General features: G+C 42.3%; 1 protein-coding gene across 1 annotated transcript; it reads left to right on the forward strand.

Moving 5' to 3' along the window:
• Window positions 1–7,117: 7,117 nt before the first annotated feature.
• LOC307034844 (general transcription factor II-I repeat domain-containing protein 2-like) lies at window positions 7,118–8,896 on the forward strand (the record flags this gene model as incomplete). Its single annotated transcript, XM_079673770.1, has 1 exon — window positions 7,118–8,896. The coding sequence occupies one exon, from the start codon at window positions 7,118–7,120 to the stop codon at window positions 8,894–8,896; it is 1,779 nt and encodes a 592-aa protein (XP_079529896.1).
• Between the last annotated feature and the right edge of the window lie 4,364 nt (window positions 8,897–13,260).

A 13,260-nucleotide genomic window follows, 5' to 3' on the forward strand; every position in this document is an offset into this window, starting at 1 on the left:
TGCCAAAAGGAAGCCTTATTGTAAAGTGTAAAACACATTCCCATTTATTAATGAGTTACTAACATTTCTAATACGGCTTATCAGTACAGATAAATGTGGGCTTAATATTTGGCAAGCAACCGGTCACAGTTGCCCTGTTTATCTCAAATCTTACAAAAGCTTATTAATGATTTATAAAGTTTTCACAATTTAATTAATAAATGAATTACAAACTATTCGTAAACCCTTTATAAGGGTAGTCTAATTGTAAAGTGGTCCTGATTTTTCTCATGGCAGTTTGACTCTAGAAACAAACCAGGGGCTTTGCTTTTAATCTGTGTCTGTCCATTTGGTGTAGTATTTTATCCAATATTACATTTGGGTTATATATTAGTCACTTTCTTATGAAATGCCAGGTTTTAGGCCTTGGTTTGAACATTCAATTCTGAAAATTAAAAATCAACCATTTAATGATGATTAATGATTCCTTTTTCTTTAATCCTGACGTGACTAGTGTAGATAGTAATTAAGTAAGTCAATATGTATAAGAAGACGAGTTAAGGGATAGAGGAGAAAAGGTTATGCTATAATTACATCGCCTGTCAATTTATGAATTGAGGAAATCAAAGTTAGTCTGTTAACCAAAGTGCAGCCATCTAATAATGTACTATTCTTTAATTATACTATATCATATGTTATTAAAGATCAGAGGAAAAGAACAGAATGAGAGGGGTAAATCCGGAATAAAGAAGCAAAGAGATTGTTGAGCAGTGAGAAGGAAAGCAAGAAAGAGAAGACACGTTTAGGTCAGGATGGATATCCGAAAGTGGTTGTCCAACAAGAAGGCTGGTAGCTCTGGCAGCAGCAAAGATATTGTGGAGGCCGAGCTTCCACAGAGGGATTTAGTTCAGAGCGAGTTAACTCCACCAACCAGAGAAGATGTCCCGGCGGCGGCCAGAGCATCTTGTTCCACAATAAGCACTAGAATGGCTCAACAGCCGCCTCCAGCTCCACCTTTTAATGCCACTGCACCTGACGATTTTGGGACAGAGGGGCCAGCTCAGGTTATCCTGCAGTCCTACCCTGTCCGAATAATTAATGGCCAAAAACGCACCTTTACCAAGAATTGGTTTAATGGAAGAAAGCTGCTGGAATATTCAGTTGTGGCTGATGCTGCATTTTGCTTTCCATGTAGAAAGTTCAACATAGGGTGTGGTGCTAATGCAGACAAAGCCTTCACACAAACCGGCTTCTGTAATTGGAAATGTGCAACTGATAGCACCAAAGGTTTTTCAAGACATGCATCCAGCAAGGAACATTTGAAATGCAACGCTCTCTGGATCGAATATGGTGCTCGTCGTGCTACAGGATCTGAGGTCTCCTCGCTTGTTAATGAGGGGCAACTGGCAAGAAATCACCAATATTTAAGTGCGATCGTGGACATCATTGAGTTCCTTGTGTCACACCAGCAACTGCTCAGGGGGACGTTGGATGCTGTGGAGTCAAGAGAAGACGTGGAAAGTGGACTGTTTTTGTCTATGATGGAATATACACTGAGGAAAGACCCGGCCTTCGCAAAGGCATTCAGCACTATTCCGAAAAATGCCACATACACATCACATGACATTCAAAACAAAATAATAGGGCTCATGAGTGAAATAGTGACCAGTGAAATAGTTGAAGAAATAGGAGACAGCTGGTACACTTTAAAGGTGGACGGGACCAAGGATCCAACAGGTTGTGAAAATGTGTCAATCGTGGTCCGTTATCTAAATAAGAACAATGATATTCGTGGGAGACTGCTGGTAATGGCCACTACGAAGCATTGTGATGCCCTAAGTCTGACAGACCTTGTCATTTCTGAGCTAAGAAAGGCAGGTTTAACAACAGACAAAATCCTCAGCCAGTGCTATGATGGTGCAAGTGTGAGGTCAGGGAAAAGAGGAGGCGTACAGAAAATACTGCAGGAGAAAGTTGAGAGAGAGGTCCCATATGTGCATTGCTTCAACCACCAATTACATCTGGTGGTTATTCATGCCATGTCCTCAGAGAACACTCTGCAAGTCTTTTTTGATGTGTGTGACATGCTTTATCGGTTTCTGAAAAAAACAACCGTGTCCGCAGGGTACACAGGACAACGCCTGAAAAGGTTATTGGACCAAAGGTGGAACGGTCACTTAGGTACCGTGTCAGTCATAGTCAACAGTTATGACGCTGTCGAGCAGTTCCTTGCGGAGATTGACAGCAGTGGCCTTCCCACCCAACTAAGAGTAGAGGCAGCAGGTCTCCTAAAAGCAGTTCAAGAGCCCCACTTCAAATTTACTGCGGTTATGGTCCACAAAATCCTCGCCCTTCTGGACCCTCCTAAAAAAGTTTTGCAGGATAAAAAAACAGACCTCTAAACTGGACTGAAGGTTGTTAAAAGTGCGTTGGATTGTGTGGAGCATATCAGGAGTAACTCGGAGTTCCAAGCCATTTGGGCACAGTGTTCCACTGGCAGCTCAGCTGATGCATCAGAACCACCAGCCCCTCCACCAATGAAGAGAGTTCGCCAAGTCCCTACACACCTGAAGCAGTACGTGGTGGAGAGTACTATAGGTCAGCAGAACATAGGAAGTGAGACAGAGTGCAAGCGGCTCTTCTTCAGCACATTGGACAGTGTCATTGGGGAAATGAACAGGAGATTTTCTGAACGAAACAGCCAGCTGGTCGAGGCGCTTTGTGCCCTTGACCCAGAAAATCCTCACTTTTTGGATGTGCAGAAGGTGACACCGCTGCTTGAGCTCACAAAAACCACTTTGGTGGAATCTGAGTTTGCTGTAGCTCAAAACTTTTTGCAGTCTGAAATGGCCCGCTCTACTGGGGATGTGTGGACCCCCACTTCCATCTTGCAGCGCTTCTCCAGGCCTCTTGCCGCTATGCCAACCGTACTTACCGCACTGAAACATGGAGTGACTTTTGGGGCATCCTCGGCTACGTGTGAGAGCACCTTCTCAACGCTAACGAATGTCTTCAGTCAGCACAGACGAAGCATGCTGCACCCAAGAAAAGCCTGCATGATACAATTGGCGTGTGAGGTGGATCTCACAAAACAATTTCGGGAAAAAGACTGGAAGGAGCGCCTATTCAGAAAGTTCAATAAGCAAACAAGGAGGCTGCAACTTTACTGAAATAAGGTAAGATACAATTCTGCAGATTTATCTTGTTAAAAAAATGTGTCAATTAATTACATTGCCAGTATTTTTCGTTGTTATGTGACGACCCCTACTTTACCTGTTGTGTGTGTGTATGTCCCTTTAACGTTCAGCACTGATTGAGGGCACCTGGCTGTCGGTACGGTCATGAGGAGTGAAAGGCCCGAGCCAGAGACTGGCTTGCACTCTCTGTTGGAGGATCTGTTTTGGAGAGCAGCTACCTCACTTATGATTTTGTTTCCCTTCACCTTAGTTTGGCATTCAACACCTTGCACGACCATACCATGTTCACACACCCACACATACAATACTGATCTTACTGATTAACACATCCCATTGTGGTAGCTCTGTTTAGTTTAATGATAATAATAAATATCTTTCCTTACATCGCGTCCATTCCACGTTTTTGTTATGGCCAAGAGCCAGGCCGTGACAGTTGTGAAAAAAAAGTCGCCCCCTCTGATTTTTTAACAGCCCCCTCAGTCATTTCATCCTGGAGCCTGGCCTGAATCGGTAGCATGGTGTTCACTTACTACGCGACCGCACAATGTAACGTACAGTAATTCCACAACCACATAAATGGATTAACATCGATTTAGCTGGGGCAACAAAAATAAATAAATGAATGAATCTACTGGTTTCATCATTTGAACCAAAAGTGGTGCATTTTGCACTATTTTTTATCTATCTTTATTTATTTTCTTATTATGTCCTATTTATATTATGTTGCACTGTTGGAGGAGCTCGGGATCTAAGATTTGAAATGCCAAAATTACACTGTAGCTAGCATCTGATAACAAATCCCTTGACCCTTGAACCTTAGTGGTGTTTATTTTTCACCATTCAAAATAAATAAAAAACATCTAATTTTGACAATAAAAACCGACCAATAGGCACGGTAGACCATTTGCTTGGCACTTCCGGGTATCTCTCCATGTTAACAATACCGTGTAACTGTCACGCTTGAAGGGGATTAACATCGATGTAATACATGAATGTAGCCTTTGTTTCTGCTGAAAGAGGTGTCGACCAGCTTGTGCCACAAGAACATCGGTGAAATCGAGTGTGAGGATTAAAAAAACAATTAAAAACATCTAATTTTGACAATAAAAACTGACCAATAGGCGCGGTAGAGCCTTTGCTTGGCACTTCCGGGTATTTCTCCACTGGTTAACATGGGTTAACAATACCGTGTAACTGTCAAGTTTTGAAGGGACAAAACCGTGACATATTCACATCTCCCAGCATGGTAAATCGTCACATGTTCACGTCTTGCCTTGATACCGGGTTGCATCTAACACATCCAACTCTTCTAACTCATCCAACACATCCAACAAATCCAACTCATCCAACACATCCAACTCATCTAACTAATCTAACACATCCATCTCATCCAACACATCTAACACATCTAACTCATCCAACACATCTAACACATCCATCTCATCCAACACATCTAACACATCTAACTCATCCAACACATCTAACTCATCTAACATATTAACACATCTAACACATCCAACAAATCTAACACATCCAACACATCTAACTCATCCAAAATATCCAACTCATCCAACACATCACACACATCCAACACATCCAACACATCCAAAACATCCAATACATCCAACACTTCCATCTCATCCAACACATCATACACATCTAACACTTCCAACTCATACAACACATCCAACACATCTAACACATCCAACTCATCTAACACATCTAACTCATCTAACTCATCCAACACATCCAACACATCCAACTAATCTAACACTTCTAACACATCCAACACATCCAACTCATCTAAAACATCTAACACATCTAACACATCCAACACATCTAACACATCCAACTCTTCTAACTCATCCAACACATCCAACTCATCCAACACATCCAACTCATCTAAAACATCTAACAGATCCAACACATCCAACACATCCAACTCATCTAACTCATCTAACACATCCATCTCATCCAACACAAGTAGTTATATTCATCCCGCTTTCGTCTCATTAGTATGCATAAAAAAGTTACAGGTCACACCTCCCCCATTATGCACATGAGCTAAGTCCCGCCTCCCCTTTGATCGAGGTGTGAGATCTGAAGTAGGTGTGATATCCCAAGTAGGTGTGAGATCCGTCGATAGGAGGGGGGTGATGTGTATTCACAGGTGTGAAAAGCCCCCACTGTTGCGCCTTATGGTGTATAATTAAAAGATGTTTCAATCACATTAGTATGCATAAAAAGTGACAGGTGGGCCCGCCCCCAAGTCTAATAAAACAAAATGCCGCTTCCATCACATTAGTATGCATAAAAGTGACAGAAGGGTCCGCCCCAATTATGTGATGTCAGAAGACCGAGGGGGTTGAGTGAGATAAAAAAAAAAGAACCCCGTGCAGATAAAAAGCCAGTCATTTCCAATCATCAAGTCATCTTTCCAAAAAGAAAAAATGGCCAAGAGATACCTCGATATGGGTTTAATCAGCGAGACGCCTGTGACAACTTACCGCCATCCGTCCGGAGCGCCAATCAAGAAACGGATGCAGTATCTGTGCCGGGTTCAAACACCTCCGGTCGAAAATCTTGAAGAGAAATGGCTTCTGGAAAATGAACATGTTAGGGGATACGTATTCAACTATATGGCGAATGAACTGCATTTCTACAATCTGAAGAATGGAGAAACGTATGGACCCCACAGTGTTAAAGCGACGTTGACCTCAACAGATTGGGCTGTGTTAACTCTGGTGTCTTCCAGAGATTTCCACGCAACCATTGTATCGGAAGAAGTAGTGCATCAAGAAAACACTGTGGAGCTAGCGGTGTACAAGATATGTGCAACAAAAAGCAAAGAAACGCAAACAAAAAGCGAGATCAAAGAAGAGTTTTCATCGTTACCCCTCAATGTGGAGGAAAAAGAAGGAAATATCCCCCCGCCGCCAGAAGTGAAAAGAGTCCTGACAAGCACCGTCTGGGAAACTACAAGCGGACCATCTGGGCGATGGTATTACCGCGCAAGCCGTTTGCTGACGCAGGGGAAGGACCCCCTCTGATGGTTTTGTTTTGGAGTATTTCAACTCTACATGCGGGGTTTTTCAAACATCCTTGCGGGTGCCTCTGACTGCTTGATGAGAAATGATTGATGAGAAATCTACAAAGCTTAAAGAACTTTTTAAACAGAGTCAGACATCGATGGACATTATACTGGTGAAAAAGACTCTCACCTTTGCAGATGACTCCTCCTCCCACTCAGCATAACAAGTCCCACCCCCCTCCCCAGATCATTTCAAAGTAAGGACCGCTCAAAGACATTCACTGAACACTAACCATGGATCTGAGAAAAAACAAGTCTCTCCCCGCGAGTTGCAGCCTGGAACAAACGCCTGGAGGACCCCCATCATCTCCAACAATCTGGAAACCCTATATCGACTATGGTGTTGCTGCCATTGATGTTACTGGTTGGCTGGATATGGATCAACCTCCATCTACTCCATCCTTGTCTCCAGGGGAATCAACAGCTTCTTTACACTCCCCGGTAGCAGGCATTGCATCGCCATGCTTTCCTTATGCTCCAGAGCAGGGGTGCTCAATACGTCGATCGCGATCTACCAGTCGATCCCAAAGGTATTATTGGTAGATTGCGTGACATTAAAAAAATTGACGTCAACCTATCATCCATCCCGTCTTTTGATTGATATACAGGGCAGCCAGTCAGATGACATCTGAATTTTGTCTGACACTTAGGTCACTGCGCATGAGCAAACAACTGCGCTAAGTGCTAACTAACTAGCAAGCTTGTCAGCGAGTTACGGCCAGTTTTCAGCCTTTGGTTTTTTCTCTCAAACCTATGAAAGGGTATAAAAATGAGTGAGGTAGCTGGACCAAGTAAGAAGAAAAAAACGTATAACTTTCATACGGAATGGGAGGAGGACTTTTTTTTCACGATGACATTTTCCAAGTGCGTTTGCCTCATCTGCCAGTCTACCATAGCAATACCAAAGAAGGGGAATGTGGAGCGGCATTTTCGGACTGTTCATGGAAAATACGACACCGACTTCCCGCCGAAAAGCGAGCTGAGAAAGAGAAAAGTGAAGGAACTGAAATCCCAGTTGTCCGGACAGCAGTCATTTTTCACGCAACAAACTTCAAAAGCGAAAGCCGCCACCGAAGCATCGTTCCGGGTGAGTCACATCATCGTCAATAACAAGAAGTCCTTCCAAGACGGAGAGATGGTAAAAGAGGCATTCGTTGAAGCAGCTGACTCATTGTTCCGAGACTTTAAAAATAAGGCAGAAATATTATCTTCGATCAAAGCTCTCCAGCTGTCAAGAAGCACAGTTACACGGCGCTGTGAAGCCATGGCTGAGGATTTAACCCAGCAACTTTGGAAGGACATTGGAGATTGCGAGTGTTTCTCACTGCAGTTGGACGAATCAACGGATGTGAGTGACACAGCCCAGATGTGCATTTTCATTCGTATGGTGTTTAGTGATATCACTACAAAAGAAGAGCTATTAACAGTACTGCCCATGAAAGAACAGACGCGAGGAGAGGACATATTTCAGTCGTTTAAAAACTTTATCGCGAAAACTCAGCTCCCAGTGTACAAATTGATGTCTATCACCACGGATGGAGCACCCGCAATGGTTGGCCGCTTGAATGGATTTATTGCAAAGTGCAGGCAGGACGATGCTTTCCCGGACTTCCTAAATTACCATTGCATAATCCACCAACAAGCGTTATGCGCTAAAATGCTCAACATGAAAGAGATCATGGATGTTGCAACGAAGATCGCCTGTTCTATTCGCGCCAGATCTCTTCAAAGAAGGCTATTCCGTGCACATCTGGAGAATGCTGACTGCGACCACTCTGAGTTGTTGCTACACACTGACGTGAGATGGCTTAGTCGAGGGAAATTCCTGCAAAGATTTCGAGAGCTCTGTCCGGAGATTAAGGAGTTTTTCCGTGTAGCTGGACATGCAGAATACACGCAATTAAATGACGGTCAGTGGCTGTTAGACTTGGCATTTTTAACCGATCTGACCAACATGTTGAATGACCTTAATCTACAGCTGCAAGGAAAAGACAAAACAGTGATCAATATGATCAGCTCGGTTAATGCTTTCAAACGAAAGATGCAACATCTCTCCTCAAAGCTGCAGCGCCATGATTTGGCAAACTTCCAGAACCTGGCGTCAGAGCTGGAGATGCAAAGGAAGGCCTGTGTGCAACTTGACACTGCACGCTACACAGAGCAGATTGACAAATGTCTGTCAGAGTTTGACAAACGCTTTCAAGACTTTTCTTTGCTCGAGCCAGTCGCTACATTCATGTGCTATCCTTTTCGGGAAGATGCTGAGGTTGATTCACTCGCATCAAAAATTGCAACACTGTTTCACCTGAACTCTTCTGTAGTGGAAGATGAGATTTTGACACTACAAGCTGACATTGAGCTGAAGTCCAGAGCTCATGGACAGTTCTGGAACTTACTCACAGAGGTAAAGTACCCCAACATGAGGAAATGTGCTACCTCCTTGACAGCATTATTCGGCTCCACTTATTTATGTGAGTCAGCCTTTTCCCACATGAAGATCATCAAGTCCAAGTACCGTTCCACCATGACTGATGAACATTTGGAAGTGTGCTTGAGGCTGGCTGTCAGCAGTTACCGTCCGGACTATGCATCCCTGGCTGATTCAATTCAGTGCAAGTCATCAGAGTAAACTCGGGTAATGACAAAAAATGTACATAGTTAATTGTGTTGTGTTGTGCAATATTGGCTCATGCGATATAAAGAATCCTCAATATATTTATAAATAAATATATGTTTTGCATTTTTTGTAGTAGGTAGATCATTTTGACTTGATCATTTTATAAGTAGCTCTCATGCTGAAAAAGTGTGAGCACCCCTGCTCCAGAGGGTGATGCTGCAGAAGGTGCTAGGACGGCTTCGTTCCTGAATACGGTAAAAGCTGTAGTGGTTCATCTGCTGGACAGGGTCCTACATCTGTACAGAAAGGAGAAATGTTACGGATGTCAAGTCGACCATCCCAGTCAAATTCAACATGAGTGTTTGTTTCCGACCGAAGAATACTATCTGGATCGAAACTATGATGAAGTGGTAAAGAGACTGTGGACCGTTCGTTTCATTCCAGCCATTCGGGACGCTCTACACCAGGACCACCTTCATGTGTCGGGGAGGAGAGTCTTTGGAGCTGCTGAGGCGATTCTGCACAAAATCAGAAACACAAGACTCTTTGAAGCTAAAATCGACAAGTTTTACAAACGGTGTAAGAAAAATTGTTGTACGCATTACCTCACTGGTGCTGTAACAGGGAACATGTCTGAGAAACGTGTCATGCGAAGGGTGTATTACACTCCTTCTAACCCAGGGAGTTTAGGGGTCGTTGATAAACTCCATAGAGCTGTACAGATTGAAACGGGTAAACAAGTAAATGTAGAGAAAGTCAGAGAATTTTTATCTGAACAGGATGCATATAATTTGCATAAGCCGTCTAGGGTGCATTTTGTAAGAAACAGAGTTTTCGTACTCAGACCGCTACAACAATTTCAAGCTGATCTCTGCGATATGCAGTCGCTGTCCAAACATAATGATGGTTTTAATTATTTGTTAACAGTCGTAGATGTATTTTCGAAAAAAGCCTATGCTCAGGCAATAAAGAAGAAGACTGGTATAGAGGTTGCCCAAGCCTTTGATACAATTTTAACACACAGTCAGATTCCTAAAAAGATACAAACAGACGCCGGAAAATAATTCTTTAACAAAGTTTTTCAAGCCTTATTGAAGAAACGAGGTATTGTACATTATGCAACAGCCAGTGATATGAAGGCGTGTGTGGTAGAGAGATTTAACCGTACGCTGAAAACTAAAATGTGGAGGTATTTTACAGCTAAAAACACTCATAGATATATAGACGTCTTACCTGAATTAATTGAAAGTTACAATAATAGTTATCATCGCAGTATTAAAATGACACCACTGCAGGTGACCAAGGAAAAAATGCGTCTCAAGTGTTTCGCAACCTGTACATTCCCTCCAGCCATCGTAAAAAAGCTGCTACGAAAATGAACTTTAAGGAGGGGGAGCTTGTAAGAATATCCAAATTGAGAGGGGTCTTTGATAAAAAATATGAGCAGAGTTATACGGACGAATTATTTACGGTGTCTGAAGGCATACCTCGTCAACCACCTGTTGACAAACTCAAAGATTATGATGGAGAAGAGATCAAGGGGACTTTTTATGAGAAAGAGTTACAAAAAGTGAAGGTATCTAGTGATAAGGCTTTTCAAGTGGAGAAAATTCTGAAAAGACGTGTGGTGAGAGGGAAAAAACAAATGTTTGTATGCTGGAAGAACTGGCCCGAGAAATGTAACAGCTGGGTTGAAGCTGGCGCCATCAAGGATGTATAAAAACAAACAGACTCAACACTCAGTCCTTCATTACAGCCATGGAGATAAATGAAGGGTTCTACATTACGCTGCCGTCCAATGCCAGTTTGATGTATTTCAAAACAATACAAGCTCTAGTTATCAGGTAAACCTAGCACAACCTTTACACTTGGACGGTTCGTGGCAGGTCGCCATGAGAGAAATGTCATACCCCCACACCTGGTATAACATCCCTTTAGAAGTAGCCTATTTTGAATGGATAAAGAAACCAAAACCCCCCGCGATAGTGAGCAAGTTAAAGCTTCAAATGTTTCGAGGAGGTTACTATAGTAGCATAAGTCAGCTCATGGTGGAACTCGAGTCCTGCTTCAGAAAAATTGACTCTGGTGTTAGTTTGTACTATAGTCCAATTCACAGGAAAATTGAATTTCAAGGAGATGGACAATATCGTTTTCGCTTTCCAAAAACCGTGGCTTATATGGTTGGAATAAAACCAGACCAGTGGCTCAAAGTTGATGATAAATCAGCAGCCCACCCCGCAGATATAAATGCAGGTGTAACTCATCTCTACTGCTATAGTAACGTGGTCAGTCACCAGCGGGTAGGTGATGCTTTTGCTCCTCTCCTGAGAACCGTAGATATAAAAGGGACATTCGGCGACACCATCACCCAGTATTTTAGTCCTGCGTACTACTTGCCGGTAACAAAAACGCATATTGAGAATATACAGATAGAGATAAAAAACGATCAGAACGAGCCGATAAAGTTTACCTACAGATGTAGCACTGAATTTCGGACTCCAGCTTACAGCTTCCTGCCTACTACCTGCCAAATACCAGTATCGAGGAATGTTAAGCCCTCCCACTATTTTCCAAGAGGGCGTTGCCAGATTTTCAATTTCAGGTTTTAAACAGGAGATGGCGCTTCATTCACAAATACAGAAAGACAAGTTTCATGGACTTTCAGTTGTGTTTTGAAGAGCATTTGAACACATAAATATTTTAGATCAACTAAAGTATATCTAATCTTGTAATGCAATAATATATAGTCTTTATATATTAAATAATCATAATGTAAATGTTTACATTACACTTCTTTATTGGTTATGCTCATACTTTAACCTTTACAATCGTTTACTTTAATATGCAGTATATTTTTGTGTTTGCTTCCTCCTGCTCCATTTCGGACACATAGTGTATGATTTATTATTAATATGAATATATTATTAAGATAAGATAAGATGTTACTTTATTGATTGAACATTTTAGTTTAGAATGTGCTGTCCCACGGTAATTCAGAAGGCTCACAGGTCACATTCCGACCATTATTTAAAACAATAGGTGCTTTGACACCGTCTACAGTTTGATTTGTATAGAGGGAGCTCTGTCAGTTTTCGAATTACCCATTTGCTTTCGGGGAGCCCTATTTTTCAGAGCACATCCTGCTACTAAATATGTCACACGCACGCTTTGTTGACTGGCGCAGCAGCGCGGATGCGATCAATTGCTATAAAAACACTCTTCTACTAATACCGACGATGTCACTATGCCGGCGGATGTGGCCGTTGTTGAAGCCTCTTCAGGCTCCGCATCGGCAGGCCTCTCCCTCGGTGTGGAGCTGTCAAGCTCGACCCTAACGCCGCTTACAGCCGGCCAACTAAAAGTTGTTTTCCGTTCACGTTGTCATTTTTAGACTCCTTCGCTTCTTTGCTTGTGAATCCAAAAGCTGTGACGCTTGGCTGTTTTCGTTTTGCCATATTTTTTTATTACACAGCCAGAGTTAAAAAAATATCAATATGAACATTTCAAATACCGCGCCGGCATCACCGCCATAACCATAGCAACGTAAGTAAGAATGCAGCGCCGCTACGTACAGATGGCAACACCCAGACATATTCACAAATATAAAACAAATATTCAGAAACTGTAATGAACAATAACTATTTATTTCAAGAACTGTTATTTACAGAAACTCAACATTTCTAATCTGTGTGACACAAATATGCACGATTGTTTTGGGCTCCCCCTATTTATCTCAAAGTCAGCCTTCAGGGGGGCTCCCTCCCTCTTCGGGGGAGCCAAGCTCCCCCTAGCTCCCCCCCATTTCGAACAGTGTCTGTGGCTGAATGGCAAGCGATTAGGTGCGGCGCATTTATCATAGGTGATCAGAGCTAACTGCCTGCCGTCAGATTTCATTTAAAAAACAGATCTGATTTTAAGACTATTTCTGCGCTCATAAAGAATGATAAGAATAAGAATAATGCGTATTGAACTGGTTTCATTAATTAGTGAGTTTATTTAACACTAGAACCGCCAATCGGGTCAATTTGTGTGATGTGTGTTGTGTGTGTGCAATGTAACCTTTTTTCAATAAAATATTAAAGTCTCCCAGTCCGTGACTTTTCCTGAAAGTGTGTTATGTAGCACCCTATGTTGTTAAAAATTGCATTCTAATAGCGGGATTTGATGGGTTTAGGTAGGCCTATACAAAAACCTCTGGCGGTTCTAGTGTTAAGGTAATTAGGTAAAGTGGAAGCCCTTTTTTATCAGTAACGAATTTAGCAGTTGAACATAAAAGTCAACTAACTGAGGGTCACTTGCAATTACAGTGTTGTGTCTAACTGTAAGCTTGTCACTCAGAGTAACCTACCGTTAATTTAGCTGCTGGAGAAGAAAGA

The sequence above is a fragment of the Notothenia rossii genome (genome assembly GCF_949606895.1).
Source record: "Notothenia rossii genome assembly, chromosome: 4".
Lineage (NCBI taxonomy): Eukaryota > Metazoa > Chordata > Actinopteri > Perciformes > Nototheniidae > Notothenia > Notothenia rossii.